Source organism: Pristis pectinata, chromosome 3, assembly GCF_009764475.1.
Source record: "Pristis pectinata isolate sPriPec2 chromosome 3, sPriPec2.1.pri, whole genome shotgun sequence".
Classification (NCBI taxonomy): Eukaryota; Metazoa; Chordata; class Chondrichthyes; order Rhinopristiformes; family Pristidae; genus Pristis; species Pristis pectinata.
This window is the reverse complement of record NC_067407.1, coordinates 30,336,770-30,356,189: the sequence shown is the minus strand read 5'-3', so window position 1 is coordinate 30,356,189 and position 19,420 is coordinate 30,336,770. Positions and strand designations below refer to the sequence as shown.

The 19,420-nt window shown below is 42.7% G+C and overlaps 1 protein-coding gene across 3 annotated transcripts in view; it reads left to right on the top strand.

Annotated features, from left to right (window-relative positions):
• The window catches only part of LOC127568622 (AP-1 complex subunit mu-1-like), a 34,718-nt gene that overhangs the window by 1,171 nt on the left and 14,127 nt on the right, over positions 1-19,420 (top strand). For 2 of the 3 annotated variants that reach the window (XM_052012593.1, XM_052012594.1), the window contains exons 2-5: positions 5,146-5,302; positions 5,411-5,478; positions 14,806-14,936; positions 17,287-17,434. In XM_052012593.1, coding sequence (XP_051868553.1) covers positions 5,146-5,302; positions 5,411-5,478; positions 14,806-14,936; positions 17,287-17,434 — 504 coding nt within the window. The remainder of the gene's footprint in view (positions 1-5,145; positions 5,303-5,410; positions 5,479-14,805; positions 14,937-17,286; positions 17,435-19,420) is intronic. The other variant, XM_052012595.1, reaches the window with a different exon arrangement.

Below are 19,420 nucleotides of genomic sequence, written 5' to 3'. Positions count from 1 at the left end.
GGCTTTCCTCGAACAACTACCCGATGATATTCACCTGCTGTTGGCCGTCGCTGATTTCAGCAACCCACTTGAGGTAGCTGCCTGGGCAGATGTCCTGTGGAAGGTCAAACGCGAGAGCGGGTCGTCTGTCAGCCAAATCGCCAGGCTGCGAGCCCAACGCCTACCTAAACCAGTCCCAGCAACTGAGCGACCACACCCCAGAAACACAGACGACGACACTGGCGACCAGCTGTGTTTCTACCATCAAAGGTGGGGCGCGAAGGCCCGTCGATGCCACCCACCCTGCAAGTGTCAGGGAAGTGCCAGGGCCAGCCGCTGCTGATGGCTATGATGGCTGGCAGCCAACACAGCCTCCTATTTGTTCAAGACAAGCAGTCCGGACGTCATTTCCTCGTTGATACTGGAGCAGAGGTCAGTATTTTGCCCCCGACCGGCCGCAACACTTGTAACAGGCAACAAGGTCCTGTACTCAATGCCACAAACGGCACAATGATACGGACTTTCGGTACCCGTACAGTTCAATTACAATTCGGCGACAGACGTTTTACCTGGAACTTTACCCTTGCCGCTGTCGCCTGGCCGCTCCTTGGATCCGATTTCCTTTAGGGCCCACAGCCTGTTAGTTGACCTGCGAGGGAAGTGGCTAGTGCACTCCAGAACTTTCCAGACCTACCTCCTGGGAGAAGCCAGCCTACCAGCCCCGCGCTTGGACTCCGTTTCCCTGTCTGGCAACGAGTTCACCAAGCTCCTAGCTGAGTTCCCATCGGTTTTGGCACCTCAGTTTACAGATTCAATGCCCAAACACGGGGTGCGGCATCACATCATTACCACAGGGCCACCCCTTCATGCCTGAGCACGACGACTACCTCCAGACAAGCTCCGCCTAGCAAAGGAAGAGTTCGGCTGCATGGAGGAGCTGGGGATCGGTCGCAGATCAGACAGCCCCTGGACCTCCCCCTTGCACATGGTCCCCAAAGCCACTGGCGGGTGGAGGCCCTGCGGCGACTACCGCAGGCTGAATGACGCCACCACCCCGGACCGCTACCCCATCCCTCACATCCAGGACTTCGCGGCGAACCTACACGGGGCCCACATCTTCCCCAAGGTGGACCTCGTCCGGGGATACCACTAAATCCCGGTCCACCCTGACAACATCCCCAAAACTGCGCTTATCACTCCATTTGGCCTCTTCGAATTCCTTCGAATGCCATTCAGCCTTAAGAACGACGCGCAGACCTTCCAGCGGCTGATGGAAACGGTAGGCTGAGACCTGGACTTCGTGTTCATTTACTTAGATGACATACTAATCGCCAGCCGTGACCGCCAAGAACACCTTTCACACCTCCGCCAACTGTACTCCCGTCTCCGTGATTTCGGCCTTATGATCAACTCGGCCAAGTGCCAATTCGGACTTGACTCTATCAATTTCCTTGGCCACAGAATCACCAGCGACAGGGCAGCACCCCTACCCGCCAAGGTAGACGCTATCCGCCATTTTGCCTGTCCCAACACGGTCAAAGGCCTGCAGGAATTCCTGGGGATGGTCAACTTTTACAATCGGTTCATTCCTGCAGCACCCAAATCATGCGCCCTTTGTTCTCGTTGATGTCTGGCAAGGGCAAGGACATCGCCTGGAACGATGAGGCTGCGGCTGCCTTCATTAAGGCCAAGGATGCCCTGGCAAACACCACGATGCTTGTACACCCTAGGACAGACGTCCCAACCGCCCTCATGGTGGATGCATCCAACACCGCGGTTGGTGGGGTACTGGAACAACTAATCAAAGGCCGTTGGCAACCCTTGGCATTTTTCAGCAGGCACCTTAGACCACCCGAACTGAAATACAGCGCTTTCGATCGGGAACTTCTAGCGCTGTACCTGGCGGTCCGGCATTTCTGGTACTTTTTAGAAGGCAGGACTTTCACCGCTTTCACTGACCACAAGCCTTTGTCCTTCGCCTTCTCCAAGGTCTCTGATCCCTGGTCAGCTCATCAGCAGAGACATTTGTCCTACATTTCCGAATTCACAACGGATATCCAACTTGTCTCCTGAAAGGACAATATTGTTGCTGATGTGCTTTCTAGACCAACCATCCACAGCTTGTCCCTGGGTGTAGACTACACAGCCCTGGCTGACGCACAGCAAGCCGACGACGAGCTGCCCAGCTACAGAACCGCAGTCTCGGGCCTGCAGCTCCAAGATTTCTTAGTCGGTCCTGGTCAGCAGACCCTCCTTTGCGACATCGCAACAGGTCAACCCTGCCCTATGGTTCCTGCAGCCTGGCGGAAACGCGTTTTCGACTCGGTACACGGGTTGGTGCACCTGTCCATCAGATCAACTGTTCGACCAGTCACCAGCAAGTTCGTCTGGCACGGCCTGCGCAAGCAGGTCAGTGAGTGGGCCAGGACTTGTCTGCACTGCCAGACATCGAAAATCCAATGACACACCAAGGTCCCGCCACAGCAGTTCGAGCCTACCCGTAGAAGGTTCGACCACATCCACGTCGACCTCGTTGGTCCTCTGCCAGTTTCAAGAGGAGCCCGGTACCTCCTTACCATCGTGGAACGGTTCATGAGGTGGCCAGAGGCAACCCCTCTATCTGACATCATGACTGATTCCTGCGCCCGGGCGCTGCTCACAACTTGGATCTTGCATTTTGGTTTTCCGGCCCACATCACTTCAGACGGGCACCCAGTTTACCTCCAGCCTCTGGTCTGCATTAGCGAACATGCTAGGGATGCAGCTGCACACCACCATGGCCTACCACCATCAATCAAGCGGGTTGGTGGAACGTTTCCACCGCCATCTGAAATCAGCTCTGGCCTACCTGAAAGGTCCTAACTGGGTCGACGAACTGCCTTGGGTCCTGCTCGGCATACGCACTGCCCCCAAGGAAGATCTCCATGCTTCGTCAGCTGAACTCATTTACGGTGTGCCCCTGGTCGTCCCAGGGGATTTCATACCCGCCCTTCAGGGCCAAGAGGAACAACCCATGGCAGTCCTGGAAAGACTGCGCGAGAGGCTCAGCAGATTGGCACCAATTCCCACTTCACGGCACGGTCAAGCCCCATCCTGTGAGCCCAAGGAACTACGAGACTGTAAGGTCGTTTTCGTTCGCAGGGACACACCCCGGACACCGTTGCAATGACCATACGAGGGGCCGTTCCGGCTCATCAGGAATAATGGGTCCACCATTATTTTGGACATTGGGGGCAAGGAAGAGGTCTTCACGATGGACTGCCTCAAACTGGCCCATTTAGATCTACAACAACTGGTCGAGGTCCCAACACTGCGACGCAGAGGCTGACCTCCTAAGCAACGGCTAGCACAGCCCGCGAATATTGGGGACCGTATCACTGGTTCTGGGGGGTGGTTGTGTAGCGACTCACCGTCTGAGCAAGTGAACTGGCTCGGCGGTCGGGTCGCGCGTCGTCGGAGCAGTGAGGCCCAAGATGGCATTGGGCCTTCGTCTTCCCCGAGTGATGGGGAGAACCCGCGCGCAGGAGAAGTTTGTTGATGTAGTGCATACGTCATTTCCGTTGTCGGTGGGCGGGAACCGTTCCTCTTAAAAGGCCCGTGCAAGGCAGGAAAATAAATCAGTTTTTGTTCTGCAGCTCACCGACTAGTGTCTTGCTTTCACATCACGGTAGCAGCCGCTACACCTGCCCCAATTCTATCCCAAAAGGCTAGTAAATGGCCTGAAGTAATTGGTCCTATTTTGCAACTTGCTTTTCTGGGAGTACCAGACCATTCTCCACTACTTTTTCATTGAAGCATACCTAACTAAGATCTGAAATTTCTTCTATAGAAAACTGTGGCCATTAACTTGAACTATTGTTCAACTCAAGTGCAGCGTCGTTAGGCCTAGACTTAAACATAGCAGCAGGATTAGACACATAACCCCCTGAAATCTTCTCTCTCATAGAGTCATACAGCATGGAAACGGGCCCTTCGGCCCAACTTGTCCATGCCAACTGTGTTGCCTGTAGCCCCCTAAACCTCTATTATCCATGTACTTATTGAGATGGCTTTTAAATGTTGCTATTAAATGTTGCTAATGTGCCCGCCTCAACCACTATTACGGCAGCTCATTCCAAATACATACCACCTTTTGCGTGAAGAAGCTGCCCCGATGTCCCTTTTGAATCTCTCACCTCTGATATTGAACCTACACCCTCTTGTTTTTAGCACCCCCTTCCTGGGAAAAAGACTAGGTGTTTTCACTCTGTCTATGCCCCTCATGACCTTGTATACCTCAATCTCCTGCGTTCCAGGGAATAAAGTCCTAGTCTATGCAACCTCCCCTTGTAACTCAGGCCCCCATGTCCAGGCAACATCCTGGTAAATCTTTTCTGCACTCTTTGTAGTTTAATAACATCTTTCCTATAATAGGGTGACCAAAACTGTACACAGTAACTCCAAGTGTGGCCTCTCAAATGTCTTGTATAACTGCAACATAACTTCCCAACTCCTATACTCATTGCCTTGACTGATGGCCAGTGTGCCAAATGTTGCCTTCACCACCCTATCTACCTGTGATCTATCAGTCAATAAGATCATAAATCATCCTGCATCTTGTCCACTTTCCTGCTTGATTCCTTTTTAAAGTACATCCTTATAATAAGTTGTTTGCCTATACAAGTTATTGCATTTTAATTATTGTGAAAATGCTTCAACCTGAAGGTGGTACATAAATGCAAGCAATCTTGTGTCATTTGTAGTGTGTACACTTTGAGTATATACGTGCTGTTCCCCACAAACCAACATGTTTTCGAGTGATGCGTCTACTTAATAATGTAACATTGTCACAGACAGCCTGAGGTATTCAGCTTAAAGATTCGCATGTAAATAGGTCAATTGTGCTGGCTTGCAAATAAATAACTCTTAATTGAATATAAACCTGTGTTTTAATGCATGCATCAATCATTTAACTCCCAATTTGGCTTGGTGTTCTTTTGAATTCAATGCTTTCAACAGGATTATTCTAAACTTTGCATGTAGAGCATTATGCTGGTTTCTGAATTCACGTGGAGAGGACTTCATCATTTGGAATCAATTAGCCATCAAAATAATATAAATATTCTTTCCATGTTTGAAATTATGTAGCTTATGGTCAATGATACATTCTGTAGTAATGATTTACAGGTTCTTATCTCGCGCAATTACCGAGGGGATGTTGAAATGTCGATGATTGAGAAGTTCATGCCTTTACTTCAAAACAAAGAGGAGGATGGAGCCTTGTATCCTATTTTAAAGCAAGACCAAGTCTATTTTCTATGGATTAAATACAAAAACATCTTCAGTATCCTTGAATTAAATTCAATTTTAAGGTTTTTTTTATTTTATACTTTCACAAGTTTGTACTTTGGCACATACTATGGAAGTCATAGAACCTTAACCTGAAATCCAGTGGTGTGTACAATTAAGAGAAACACCAACATTTCATTATCATTTTCATTTCTCTTCAAAGTAAAGCAGGTAGGTAAAAGATACCACAGCCTGTTCTAAGATATATTTTTCAAGCATTATAACAAAAATATAGTCCTATTCTACCTTCTTAACAATGAAATGTAATTGTGCTGCTGGCTTCATTGTTTTCTTTGAGCTGTCCAATGTAATAACATTGCCAGTCTGATTAAAATGCAGAAGCCAGAAAGGTTAATATTAATTACAGTAAATGAACCATTTGGAGATCTCAATATTTTGTGGTATCACTGATTAGTTTCACATCAGATGCTTGCCCTACTTTGTGCAGCTGAATTGAAATAAATGCCTTTGTAGTCTTATTATGAAATAGTTACTGATTTCAGCTATGGGAGAATCATTTTTCCAGCCACCATAATTTAACAAAAATGTGTAAGTGAATGAATTGTGGGGAAAATGATTATAAATGCATCCAAGCAAATACTTATAATTTTCAAAATAAGTTATTGATAATTTATTTGTCTTAAAGACAAGACATGGTTGCAAGATAGGAACTTGAGGTGAAAATGTATATTTATGGTTGTATTTTTTATCAGCAATATGTATTCAGTTATTTACTGCATACTGTGTTCTCAGCAATTTCTTTATGACATTATAAAGCAATTAAATAGGAGTTTTTCTCAAAGTATCCTTTTATAAATTGATATTTAATTCATGGTTTATTTCAGTTTGAAGTAGAATGTGGTGAGCCAACATGATGTACATTTATATTCTATAATTAGGTCCCAATGTACTTTACTCAAGAGGTTCTTTTCCACTTAAATGTTAATCTCAAAGTCATAGTCGAGTTTATTGTCATATGCACAAGTACACGTATGCACAGGTGCAATGAAAAACTTGCTTGCAGCAGCATCACAGGCACAAGGCATCATATAAGCAGCATTCACAACAAAAACATAAATTAAGAATAAATTATACACAATTCTTGCAAAAAAGAACACAATAAGAACAAAAAAAAGTCTATTTTAGAGCAAAGTGCTCATTAGTATTGCTAAACTGTAGTGATTAGGGTTTTGCCTGTTCAAGAACCAAATGGTTGAAGGGAAGTAGCTGTTCTTGAACCTGGTGGTATGGGACTTCAGGCCTCTGAATTCCAAAATTTTAATTTCATAAAAGCTTAAGGGGAAAAGGTATTTAATTACAGAAAATCTACCTCTTTACTCTAAATTTTTGTTTCTTTCATAATTTTTCTCAATTCCTTCACTTTCAGAAAGTGCTCAGAATTATTTCCTGAATGACTTTATATTATGTGCTGCAGGTGCCTTTCCTAGTAATTTAGAGGTCAAAGCTTTTAACTGTTTGCATATAAGAAAGGTGGAAAATAATTGATAATTTCTCCTTTCCAATTTTTCATTTGTGCAAAACAAGATCATTTTATTTTTTTAAGCTGGTACTTAAGTCAGGCCAGACTTCTTCTCTCTTTTGAAAAAAGAAAATGGGTTCCACCTACTTGAGTATTGCCTCAAACTTCAAGAAATGATGTAATTTCCCTTGCCCTCTCAGATATTAACATCTGATGATAAATTAGAGGTATACACATGGCCCTAGAGATGGAATACGAGTAACTTCAGCACTTTGTATGCTCTGTTCAGCTAATTGTAAAAGAAAACAAGTCTTCATATGTACTTTTTAATAAAATCTAGTGCCTTACTGATCTTCTTTCTCCTCCACACCTGATGCAGGTTTCACCTATAATCAGTTGCCCTGGTCTCTATCGTCTGACGACTTGAAATATTTGTTTATAATCCCCAGAACCTAGCCATATATACCCTATTCTTGGATAACATTTTGAAAAGTTGGTTGTGTTTATAGATTACATGATATGAAGTGTGGTTTGCCATGTATGAGCTACTGAGTAATAACTCCAACTGATGTAACCAACTAGTTGACATGTATCAGTTTTAATCAACTATATCTCACTAGTAGGGGCAGAAATTATGAAGCAGTTGTTTAACAGATTGTTGTAATTCAGTACCTCGGTACTGGAGACTGTTTATGGAGACACTTGTTTTTCCCCAAGTTATTATGATTAAAAAAACCACAGTGATCTAAACATACTGTTTCAAAAAAGAAGTTGGTTAATATAGTTAATCAATGCCATTCTTAGTTAGTTCTAGAAGGTAATGATTAATATCTATGGTTACACTGCCTTGCATTGACTGATGTGCCCTTATTTACACAGCTGAATTGATTAGAAATTTGGACTTTATACATTGTCTTCCTCCGTTGCATTGATGAGTTTAATTTCCCTTTATAAATTACTAATTGTAATGTAATTCAGAGAATTTCCTTTAAATGTTTAATGGCATTTGGCACAAAGTTGGAATCAAATTCTGAAAGTCAACTGATGAGTGTGGATAATTTAATAATGCAATTCCTTATTAACAGTCCCCTATGGAGAGATTCATTTGCTTGCTTATATGATCTGCATCAATAGTTATCCATTAGTTGTGAAGCCCCTTTGGTTATCCTGAGTGTGAAGGATGTTAAATTAACAAAACTTGCCTTTCTTTCTTTTTCGAACTTTAAGTGTCTTGGGGTAGTTTGTTCTGATAAATTTAAATGTTAGAGAATATCTTCATGAAACATGAATTTGGTTTATTAATCTTTGTTCCTGCGTTCAAAAATGTTCTGGTACAAGGCAGCCAATTTCCATTTGTCCAGTTGTCCAAATGTCCACATATAATCAAATGATTATATTTGTCTAATGACTGACATTTATTACTTTTGCTGTTAGCTTTTTTTAATTAAAAAAAACATGCAAAAAAAATTGGATCTTTCAAAAATTATGTCTGATTAGTTTCCATAGGGGTCTCTATCTGAATCGTGGAACAGTTTGAAAATTGGGTTGTTGGGCTTTTGTCCATGACATTGAAATGAAAGTCGCATATAATTTAATCCAAACCAGCTGTTCCTTCAATGTCACCTGAGGTCAATTTTTGCTCAGTTTAACTGAAATATTTTGATCTGTTCATGTTTCAATGAGAGTCTATTGAATAGCAACAATGGAGGCAAACAGTTTTCCCTAAGAAAATAAATTCTTATAATGTGAATAAGAGTGATTCATGACCATGTTGCTAGAAACAATTTTGCACAACATAGAGAGTGAGCTTTAGGAATTATACTGCAGAATTTTAGCAAATGAGGGAAGTGCAGCATCTCACTGAAGTTTAATATTGGATTTTAAATGATTTAATAATTGTATGTCAATATATCAACTACTTGCACCTGTATAACCCCCGGTATCAATGGGAACAACGGGGATCAGGCCTGAGCTGGGAAAGGAAGGGGAATGGAAGAAGTGACTAGCTAAAATTGTTCAAGAAATAGATTTTAGGAAAGACTTTGAAGTTCGGAAGTGACCAAGTAAGCCAATTGTAAGTATTGCCAGTCCAATAGTGAATAGTCAACTACCTGTCATGTATGATGCTACATTTGGAGTTTGTACATTTTGTTTTGTGTTGCTGCTTTAAAAAGCAAATAACATAAGCTGAGCTATCAGCAGACCATCCTTTACTTAAGGCAGTAAATCGCACCAATAGCAGTGAATGGCAAGATAGGGAATCAAAAATCATACCATATGGTACAATTTAGATCTTAAAGATCATCTTCTTTGGCAATCCCTTGAGGATGACTTGCTTCCACTCTGGTTTTGTGGGTTTTGAGGTGATGATAAGCCAACATGGAAACCCCAGACTCTTCAACAGGTGGAGCAGGGGTTGCCTGATGGTGCATTTCTTTCATCATTTAATGGTTTGTATGGATTTATTGCCTTAAAGAAAAGCTGTGTTGTGTGCATTGTTTAACCCCTTTAGTAAAGTGTACAAGTCTTAAACTGTGTTCCCAGTGTATGGACTTGAAGTTCTCAGTATCATCTTGAATGCACCTTCTCCACTTTGAGTGGTCATGGGATGGGGTACCCATAGAACATTACAGCACAGTACAGGGCCTTTGGCCCACGATGTCATGCTGACATTTTATCCTGCTCTAAGATCTATCTAACCCTTCCCTCCTGCATAGCCCTCCATTTCTCTCTCATTCATGTGGCTATCTAAGTCTCTTAAATGTCCCTAATGTATCTGCCCCCACAACCTCTGCTGGCAGTGTGTTCCACGCACCTACCATTGTCTCTGTGTTTAAAAAAAACCTTACCTCTGACATCCCCCTTGTACCTTCCTCCAATCACCTTAAAATTATGCCCCCTCATGTTAGCCATTTTTGCCCTGGGAAAAGTCTCTGACTGTCCACTCGATCTATGCCTCTTATCATCTTGTAGACATCCTATCAAGGAACCTCACATCCTCCTCCTCTCCAAAGAGAAAAGCCCTAGCTCGCTCAACCTATCCTCATAAGATGACACGCTCTCCAATCCAGGCAGCATCCTGGTAAACCTCCTCTGCACCCTCTCTAAAGCTTGCACATCCTTCCTATAATGAGGCCACCAGAACTGAACACAATACTCCGAGTGTGGTCTAATCAGAGTTCTATAGAGCTGAATTGTTACCTCACGGCTCTTGAACTCAATACCCCGACTAATGAAGGCCAACACACCATACGCCTTCTTAATAACCCTATCAACCTGCGTGGCAACCTTGAGGGGTCTATGGATGTGGACCCCAAGATCTATCTGTTCCTCCACACTGCTAAGAGCCCTGCCATTAACCTTGTATTCTGCCTTCAAATTCAATCACATGTTGCATTTTTTCAAGGAAACCTTGAGTATATCTGTAAACGTTTTCCTTTGTCAGCCTGGTAATCTCTTCCTGTAACAGAACTCAGAATAGAGTGTTTATTTGGGGATGCTTAGTGTCTGGCATGCAGACAACATGGCATGCTCAACGGAGCCAACTGTTTTCTTAAAGTGGCCTCAATGACAGTGGTGTGGATGTTGGCCTGAGTCCACCATAACTCTTGAGCATGCCAACTACCTGCCACATCCACTGCCTGTCATCCGCACTCCTCTACTTTTCTCTATTTTAGTTATACCACATCGCTGTCCTGCTACTCTGTCAAGCAAGATTCTATCCACATTGCCAGCATAGTGTCTGTGGTGTCTTTTGTGTTCCTGCTTGAAAAGCAAGAGGTGAAGCACCCTTAATTGAAGGTAATAACCTTTCGACTAAAGGCAATATCTAATGCAGCAAATTACCAGAAATCCACGTGGTACATTCAGTTCTTGAAAGTACACCTACACTTTTCTGCACTACATGGCCAAATTATTTAGTTCTCAGAAGGTTCATCTCAACTAATTTTAAAAAAAACAATCCTTTGTGCATTGAAGTAAAAAATTATCTTTTTCATAAAAGAATAAACTTTAATACAACTATTTTCCCTCTTTTTGTTTGCATTGCACTATTGGGGAGGAGAGTTGTGACTGACTCTAATGATTTCAATAAACTGCTTTAGGTGATACAGAGATTGGTCAGTGACTCCTAACAACTCAAGAACCCACTGTGAGGTCAATTATAAACTGCGGTATTCCCAAAGTTTTCTTACTCAGCTGCACTTCAGAGGAACTTGTTCTTTCTGCTCTTCCACCCGCCCAACCCTTGTCCCATTCATGACTCTAAACAATGGATAAAAAGTATTTGCTTCTAGCAGGAAGTGCAACTCGAGTCATGGTGTCACCAAGCACTTATGGAAAACCCTTGCGCATGAGGTGAGCGAAAAGACATGGGTGGCAGCGGTGCCAGATTTTGCCTCAAAGAGATTTGGTTAAATGAGGGAAGGACTTTCCTTACTCTCTGGCAGGCTGCACTCATGGGGAAGAGGGCCCCTAACCTTTAGGTACGTTCAACCTCAGATGCAACCTGTCAAGTTTATTATTATGTACACAGGTACGGTGAGGTACCATACAATGGAAAAATTTGCAACAGCATCACAGGCACACAAGTACAGACAGCACACAGAATATAAATTGTATATAAATTATACATAAAATTATACCATACAGTGGGGGAAGAAAAGGACTGTGTAAAAACAAGACCTTAATCCGTAGTGTTCCATTGCTGATGTAGGGTTAGGGTTGTGCAGGTGGGTTCAAGAACCTGAAGGATCGTAGGAAAGTAGGTGTTCCTGAACCTAGTGGTGGTGGACTTCAGGCTTCTCTACCTCCTGCCTGACAGTAGCCGTGCGAAGAGGGCATGACCCGAATGGTGGGGATCCTTCATGGATCCCACCGCCTTGAAGCAGTGCCTCTGATAAATATGTTGCTTATCTGTGCTGGTGTAAGAAGCGATGTTGGAACCTGTTATTTTGGTGTCCTTTTTTTCCAACAAAAAATACTGTTGTCTCAAATGCTGGCTGTAATTATTATCTAAAAAAAAAGCCAGGACAACTCACGAAGAGGATGCAATGTCTTGATATTGCAACCTATACCTGTTGAAATTGACAAGTTGCTGGTGAAGAATTTGACTTTCACAGAATTTCCCTGGATCTCCCGTGAGTTCTCCAGAGACCACATTGCTCTGTCCGCCGGTTCCTGGATATTGGTGACTTGTTGATCCGAGATGAACTGTCACTTTTAGAGCAATCTGACACTGGATTGGATCTGGATCAAATTTTCCAAGTCTGCTGGTGGCCAGAGCTGGAGAATGGGCAACAAGTAAAATCAACCTCTGGCTTTCAGTCGAAGAATCAGTGTTTTGGATGTCTTATACAGAATCCAACACAGGGGAATTTGCTGCATCTCCTATCTTTCACCACCCCCCTCCACCCTCCATCATCCCCCCCCTCTCCACCACTCCCCTCCCCACCCCCATTCCTTCCCTAATGTATCCCAAGGTACCAGAAGTCAGAATTGAGAGCTGGTTACTTTGAGTCCTGGTCAGGTAGGGGACACAATGTGCTCCTCAATTGCCTTGGCTCCAGCACCTCTTGCAAAAGAATTGGCACCTAGTATGGAGAAGGATAGGACTGGTCCACAGTTGGAGGTTCTAAATTGGATTAAGGCCAATTTTGATGGCATCAGGAGGGATCTGGCAGGCATGGACTGGGATAGGCTGTTTTCCTCAAGAGATGCTTGGTAAGTGGGAGGCTTTCAAAAGTGAAATATTGAGAGTGCAGAATCTGTATGTTCCTGTTGGAATAAAAGGCAAGGCTAACAGGATTAGGCAACCTTGGTTATTGAGGGATATGGAGGCCCTAGTAAAGAAAAAGAAGGTGGCGCATGTCGGGAAGAGGCAGTTGGGATCAAATGAGGTGCCCGATGAGTATAAGAAATTGCAGGAGAACACTTAAGAGAGAAATCAGGAGGGCAAAAAGAGTTCATGAGGTTGCTCTGGCAGACAAGGTGAAAGAGAATCCCAAGAGCTTCTATAACTATATTAAGAGCAAAAGGGTAGCAAGCAACAAAAATGGCCCTCTTGAAGATCGGCATGGTCATCTATGCATGGAGCTGGAAGAGAGAGGGAAGATCTTAAATGAATTTTTGCATTCATATTTACTCTGGAGACAGAAACAGACTACAGAACTGAGGCAAAAGAGTAGTAAGGTCATGGACTGTATCTGGATTATAGATGAGGAGGTGTTGGCTGTCTTGAGGCGAATGAAGGTGGGTAAATCCCCAAGGCCTGATGAGGTGTCCCCTCAGACCTTGTGGGAGGCTAGTGTAGAAATTGCAGGTGCCCTGGCAGAGAGATTTAAAACGTCCTTAGCCATGGGTGAGGTGCCAGAGGACTGGAGGATAGCTAATGTTGTTCAAGAAAGGCTCTAAGAATAAGTCAGGAAATGATAGGCCAGTGAGCCTGATGTCAGTTGTGGGTAAATTATTGGAAGGTATTCTAAGGGACAGGATACATAACATTTGGGATAGACAGTGCCGGATTAGGGATAGTCAACATGGCTTTGTGCGTGGCAGGTCGTCTAACCAATCTTGGAGAGTTTTTCGAGGAGGTTACCAAGAAGACGGTTGAAGGAAAGGCAGTGGACATAGTCTGCATGGACTTCAGCAAGGCTTTTGACAAAGTCCTGCATGGGAGGCTGGTCCAGAAGTTTAAGTACCTTGGCATTCAGGATGAAGTAGTCAATTAGATTCAACATTGGCTTAGTGGGAGAAGCCAGACAGCGGTAGTAGATGGTTGTCTGTCTGACTGGAGGCCTGTGACTAGTGGTGTGCCACAGGGATCGGTGCTGGGTCTGTGGTCATTTATCATCTATTTTGATTTAGATGATGATGTGGTAAACTGGATCAGCAAATTTGCAGATGACACTAAGGTTGGGGGCATAGTAGACAGTGAGGAAGGCTATCAAAGCTTGCAGCGTGATCTTGACCGGCTAGGAAAATGGGCTGAAAAATGGCAGATGGAATTTAATGCAGACAAGTTTGAGGTGTTGCACTTTGGATGATAAACCAGGGTAGGACTTACACAGTGAATGGTAGGGCACTGAGGTGTGCAGTAGAACAAAGGGACCTTGGAATACATAATTCCTTGAAAGTGGCGTCACAGGTAGATAGGGTTGTAAAGAGAGCTTCTGGCACATTGGCCTTCATCAATCAGGGTATTGAGTACAAGAGTTGGGATGATGAGGCTGAATTTAGAGTATTGTGTGCAGTTCTGGTCACCTACCTACAGGAAATATATCAATAAGCTTGAAAGAGTACAGAGGAAGTTGACAGGATGTTGCTGGGACTTGAGGACCTGAGTTTTAGGGATAGGTTAAATAGGTGAGGACTTTATTCCCTGGAGTGCAGGAGAATGAGGTGAGATCTTATAGATGTATACAAAATTTTGAAGGGTATAGATAGGGTGAACGCATGCAGGCTTTTCCCCCTCAGGTTGTGTGACACTCGAAGTTAGAGGACATAAGTTTAGGGTGAAAGGTGAAATATTTAAGGGGAATCTGAGGGGAAACTTTACTCAGAGGGTGGTGCACGTGTGGAATGAGCTACCAGCGGAAGTGGTAGATGCGGGTTCAATTGTAACATTTAAGAGAAGTTTGGATAGGTACATGGGTGGGGAGGGGTTTGGAGGGATATGGTCCAGGTGCAGGTAGATGGGACGAGGCAGAAGATCAGGTCACATGGACTAGATAGGCCGAAGGACCTGTTTCTGTGCTGTAGTACCCTATCATTCCATCTATTGAAGTAAATTCTCCAACCAGAATTTAATGAAATAAATATTATCCACTCGCATCTGTTTCCTGTGCCATTATGTATCTGGCCAAATATATTTTTACTGGTAGTTGACATGTTGTAAAATTATCAGAATTTTAAAAGCTGCACAACATCCCAAATATTAAACCAAAAGAGATTTGTAATGCAAAGCTGTCAACTTCATTGTTTATGTGGCTAAATATATATTTTTCTTTTTTATTATTTAGATTTTTATTGAGTATTTTGGAGATCTTGAACAGGAGAGTATAAAAGACAATTTTATTCTAATCTATGAGCTCCTTGATGAGATTATGGACTTTGGCTACCCACAGATCACTGAAACAACAATCCTGCAGGAGTAGGTATATTCTGCAGGTCTGGTGTATGTTTAGTACATTCCATGAACTCACTTCTGCAAAAGACACATGATGCTGGGTGAATTGTTAACTTTGTGTCCGAGTTTGCCAGATATTTGTTCATTAAAATTATTGAGGAATGTAGTAAAAAAAAGGAGTTACCACATAGATCAACCGTGGTCTTATTGAATGGCAGGCTGGGCTTAAATGGCATGCTGTTGTTTCACTGTGGTACAGAAGGATATAAACCTGAAAAAAACATTTGGGGTAAATCCATATTGATTTGTCTCTGAAATAACTTGAATGTTTTTTTCCTGCCATCTAAATGGTTATCTTAAAATTAATTGTAAAAAGAAAATTAATTGTATATTCATTTTGGTAGGCTGAGTTATATAATTACTTATTGACATAAGTAGTTATTGTTGACTGCTTTTTAAAAAATCTGTCCATATTTTGTTAATTTAACCACTTCCTCAATTCCAATGGTGTGGAACAATCTTTGTAACCTTGTTTTTTGTTTTTCTGAATTAGGGCGTGCCAGTCATGTATTACAGCTGAGCCACCACCTGGTTTCAATTTATCTTCTATATAACTGTACTTCTAATAGAAGTTACCACATGTTCAACCTATATTGCATCCATCCCTGAACCAAGATCGCCCTAAAATATCAGACATCAAACAGACAACAATTGTGCATGCACAAGTTGCAGTCCGAGCTTCGAGTCATTGTTGACCCACATGCTGAAGTGTCTGAGAAAGAGCCGTACACTTAACATCCGTAAGCAAATGTCCTCTGCCAGTCCGTACCCACTGAATAATACTACCCTTTGACAATAAAGATTCATGATATCCTGGAAAATGTGGACCACCAGGAGCCACCTCACATTGAATGCAAACATTGATAATGAAAACATTCAAGAGATGTCGCCAATATTGTCTCCTCAATTTTCCATATGCAATAGCACAGTAGGTGAACCACCAGGCCAACATTCTAGCACTAGTTACGTTTCTTCTCCGGTGGGCTGGCCATCTCATTCATATGCCTGGGACCAGACTTGCAATCCAGACACTCTAGTCCAAGGTGCATCATGGCAAGAAATATCAGGTGGACAGGAGCTTTAAGGATTTTCTCAAAGGTTCCTTAGAAAAAGTGCAATGAATCCACTGGCTGCTGCAATTCCCTGGCCCATGACTGCTCAAAATGAAGACTAAATATTTGGGATGGCATTGAGAACTTTGAATCCACGTTTTGGGATCACACTAATGTCCAGTGCAAATGTCAGAAGTAGGGCTTCCCAAATTACCCCTTTCCTTTCCAAAGTACTCAAAATCATTCCTTTCCAAAGCTTTTCTCTTCCAAATGATTCCATTCCAAATTACTCAAATGTGTTGTAGCCTCTAAAATTCACGTCCATCTTTCTAGTTGTCCTTGCGGGAATCCTTACTATTAAGTTCTGCCATGGTTGTAATAATGAAATAGCTCTAATCAAAGTCATTCATGCCATCATAGGTACGTAAGGTAATTCGTCCCTCCTTGTGTTGCATGAGTGTTCTGCAGTCTTTGAAGATATCAACCACACCATTCTCATTCAATGTCTTTCCACTGTTACCCAGGTGGATAGGATTGCATCATCTCATCATAGAGATTCACTGGCAATGGTTCCTCTTCTCATACCCATGTTATTATCTCTAGTGTTGTCAGAAGATCATCCTTGCCCCTCCTACTTCTTCCTTCCAGCATCAATGGAAAACATGGTGACTGTTTCCATGTCTGCTGATGACATGCTGTACTGTATAAAAAGAAACTTCCTCTGTTTAAATATTTGGAGGACCAAAGCATTGTCTTTGATCTCTATCCGAAACACCATTGCCGAACCACCAATTCCATCCCTTTCCCGGAAACAGTTAAAATCATTGAAAATACATGGAAAAATGAAGTCAATGTTATGATACTGCTCCCATATGTTACACCTACCATTTGCACCCAGTGATTGATCTAGCACAGCTCCACATACATTAACAATCCCTGCCAACTTTTGTCTTGCAGAGCCCAACTACTTCAGGACCAATCCTAACATGTCCCAGTTAAATCCTTTGCCATTCTCATCAGTCCAAATTTTTATCAAAGCCCCTCTCTTCCATCAGACCTTAACCCAAACTATTCCTAATTCTCCCTATCCATCATTGTCTTTTTGCATCTTGCTTTTTTACTTCCTCTACCTTTCTTCAGGGATGTGGTTCGAGGTAAATTTAAAGGTCCTAAAACAAAAGTGGTTGTTATGTAGTTTTTATTGTGATGTTAAAATTTACAATACTGTCTGTCTTTTCCATCTTCTATCTGATTTGATGTAGATACATCACACAGGAAAGCTACAAATTGAAGCAGGGGGCACCTAGACCTCCAGCTGCTGTAACCAATGCAGTATCCTGGAGATCAGAAGGAATCAAATATCGAAAGAATGAACTTTTCATGGATATCATTGAGTCGATTAATTTCCTGGTTAGTTTCGATTTTGAAGGTAATCTTAGATGTACAGATAGAAACTTGTGCCTAGCATTGCCAGGTCTGCTAAGTTTCAATTATAAAGAACAAAACTGCTCTGATGTGCAGGGGAACTTGTTTATATTTAATGTTCATGTTTAACCGTTATGGCTAATTTATATTCTAATATTTAAGCATTTGAATATTTTAAATGATGTGCAGTTGGCAAGAATATTTTTTTTAGTGATTGAACTTCTACTTAAGATTTGATTGATTACTATAGTTTGATTACGACCAGTAAAATCGTTTAAATAAGAATGGCAACTCAGGAAGGGACAATGAGCTGTGGTTCCTGCAGGTTTTAGAAGCTTCAACAGACAAATGTTAAATTAGGTAACACACATCTGTAGTAAATGTCTCCACCTGAGATTAATTGAACTCAAGGTCAGCATTGAGGTGAACCCAAACATTGTGGAGGTGGTGTCAATTTGTAGGGGGAAGGGGTGGTAAGAAATTTGAGAACAATTCAGTTTGGAAGTTGGTAGAAAAAGGAAATGTCATAATTGGAAGGGTGAATACTAGTTTTTGCAGACCCATGCAAAAGTTCCAAATGCTTTATTGTTCCAGAAAGCAACATTTTGGGAAAAATTGAAAAGGTTGTGGAGAAGGGAGAATATCATCATTACGATCTACTTAGAGTCAGCATGGAAATGAGCCCTTTTACCAACTCGTCCATGCTGAACAAAGTGTCTTCTTGAACTAGCCCCATGTGCCTGCATTTGGCCCATAATCCCTCTAAACCTTTCTTATCCGTGAATCTGTCCAAATACCTTTTTGAAACTTTGTAATTGTACCCACCTCTACCACCTACTCCTCGTTCCATATACCCACCGTCCTCTGTGTGGAAAAACTTGCTCCTCAGGTCTCCTTAAAAGCTTTCCCCTCTCACCTTAAACCAATGGTCTCTAGCTTTAGATTTCCCTACCCTGGGAAAAAGACTGAAAATCCACGTTATCTGTGAAAATCCATGTTATGACTTTATAGACCTCTATAAGGTCACTCCTCAGCCTCCTTTTCGCCGGGGAAAATAGTCCCAGCCTGTCCATTCTCTCATAACTCCAGTCCTCCAGTCCCAGCAACACCCTTGTGAATTTTTTCTGCACCCTTCCTAGCTTAATTACATCCTTTCTATGGTGTGGTGACCAGAACTGCACGCAGTGTTCCAGATGCAATCTCACAAACATCTTGTACAGCTGTAATATGACATCCCAACTCTTGTACTCAATGCCCCATCTGATGAAGGCGAGCATGCCAAACACTGCCTTCTCTACCTGTGTCGCCACTTTCAGAGAGGTATGTACTTGTGCCCTTCGGTTCCTCTGTTCTACACCACTTCGCAGGGCCCTGTCATTTACTGTGCAAGTCAATCCCTGGTTTAACTTCCTAAAATGCACCACTTTGCACTTGTCTGAGTTTAATCCATCTGCCATTCCTTTGCCCACTTTCCCATTTGATCTAGATCCTGTTGTAATATTAGACAACCTTCTTCACTGTCCACCACACCCAATCTTAGTGTCATTTGCAAACTTAATCATGGGATCTACATTCTCATCCAAATCATTAATATATATGACAAACAAAATAAGACCCAGCACCGATCCCTGCAGAACACCACTGGGCACAGGCCTCCAATCAGAAAAACAACCCTCCATTCCCACCCTCTGACTCCTTCCGCTAAGCCAATTTTGTATCCAATTGGCTAGCTTACCTAGATCCCATGTATCTCACCTTCTGAGCCAGGCTATCATGCGGAACCTTGCCAAAAGTCTTTCTAAAGTCCATGAAGATCCTGGGTTCATCGATTTTCTTGGTCATCGCAAAAAAAAAACCATTAAATTTGTGAAACACCATTTCTCACACACAAAACCATGCTGAATATCCCTAATCTGTCCTTGCCTTTTCAAATACAGGTAGATCCTGTCTCTCAGAATCCCTCCCAGTAAA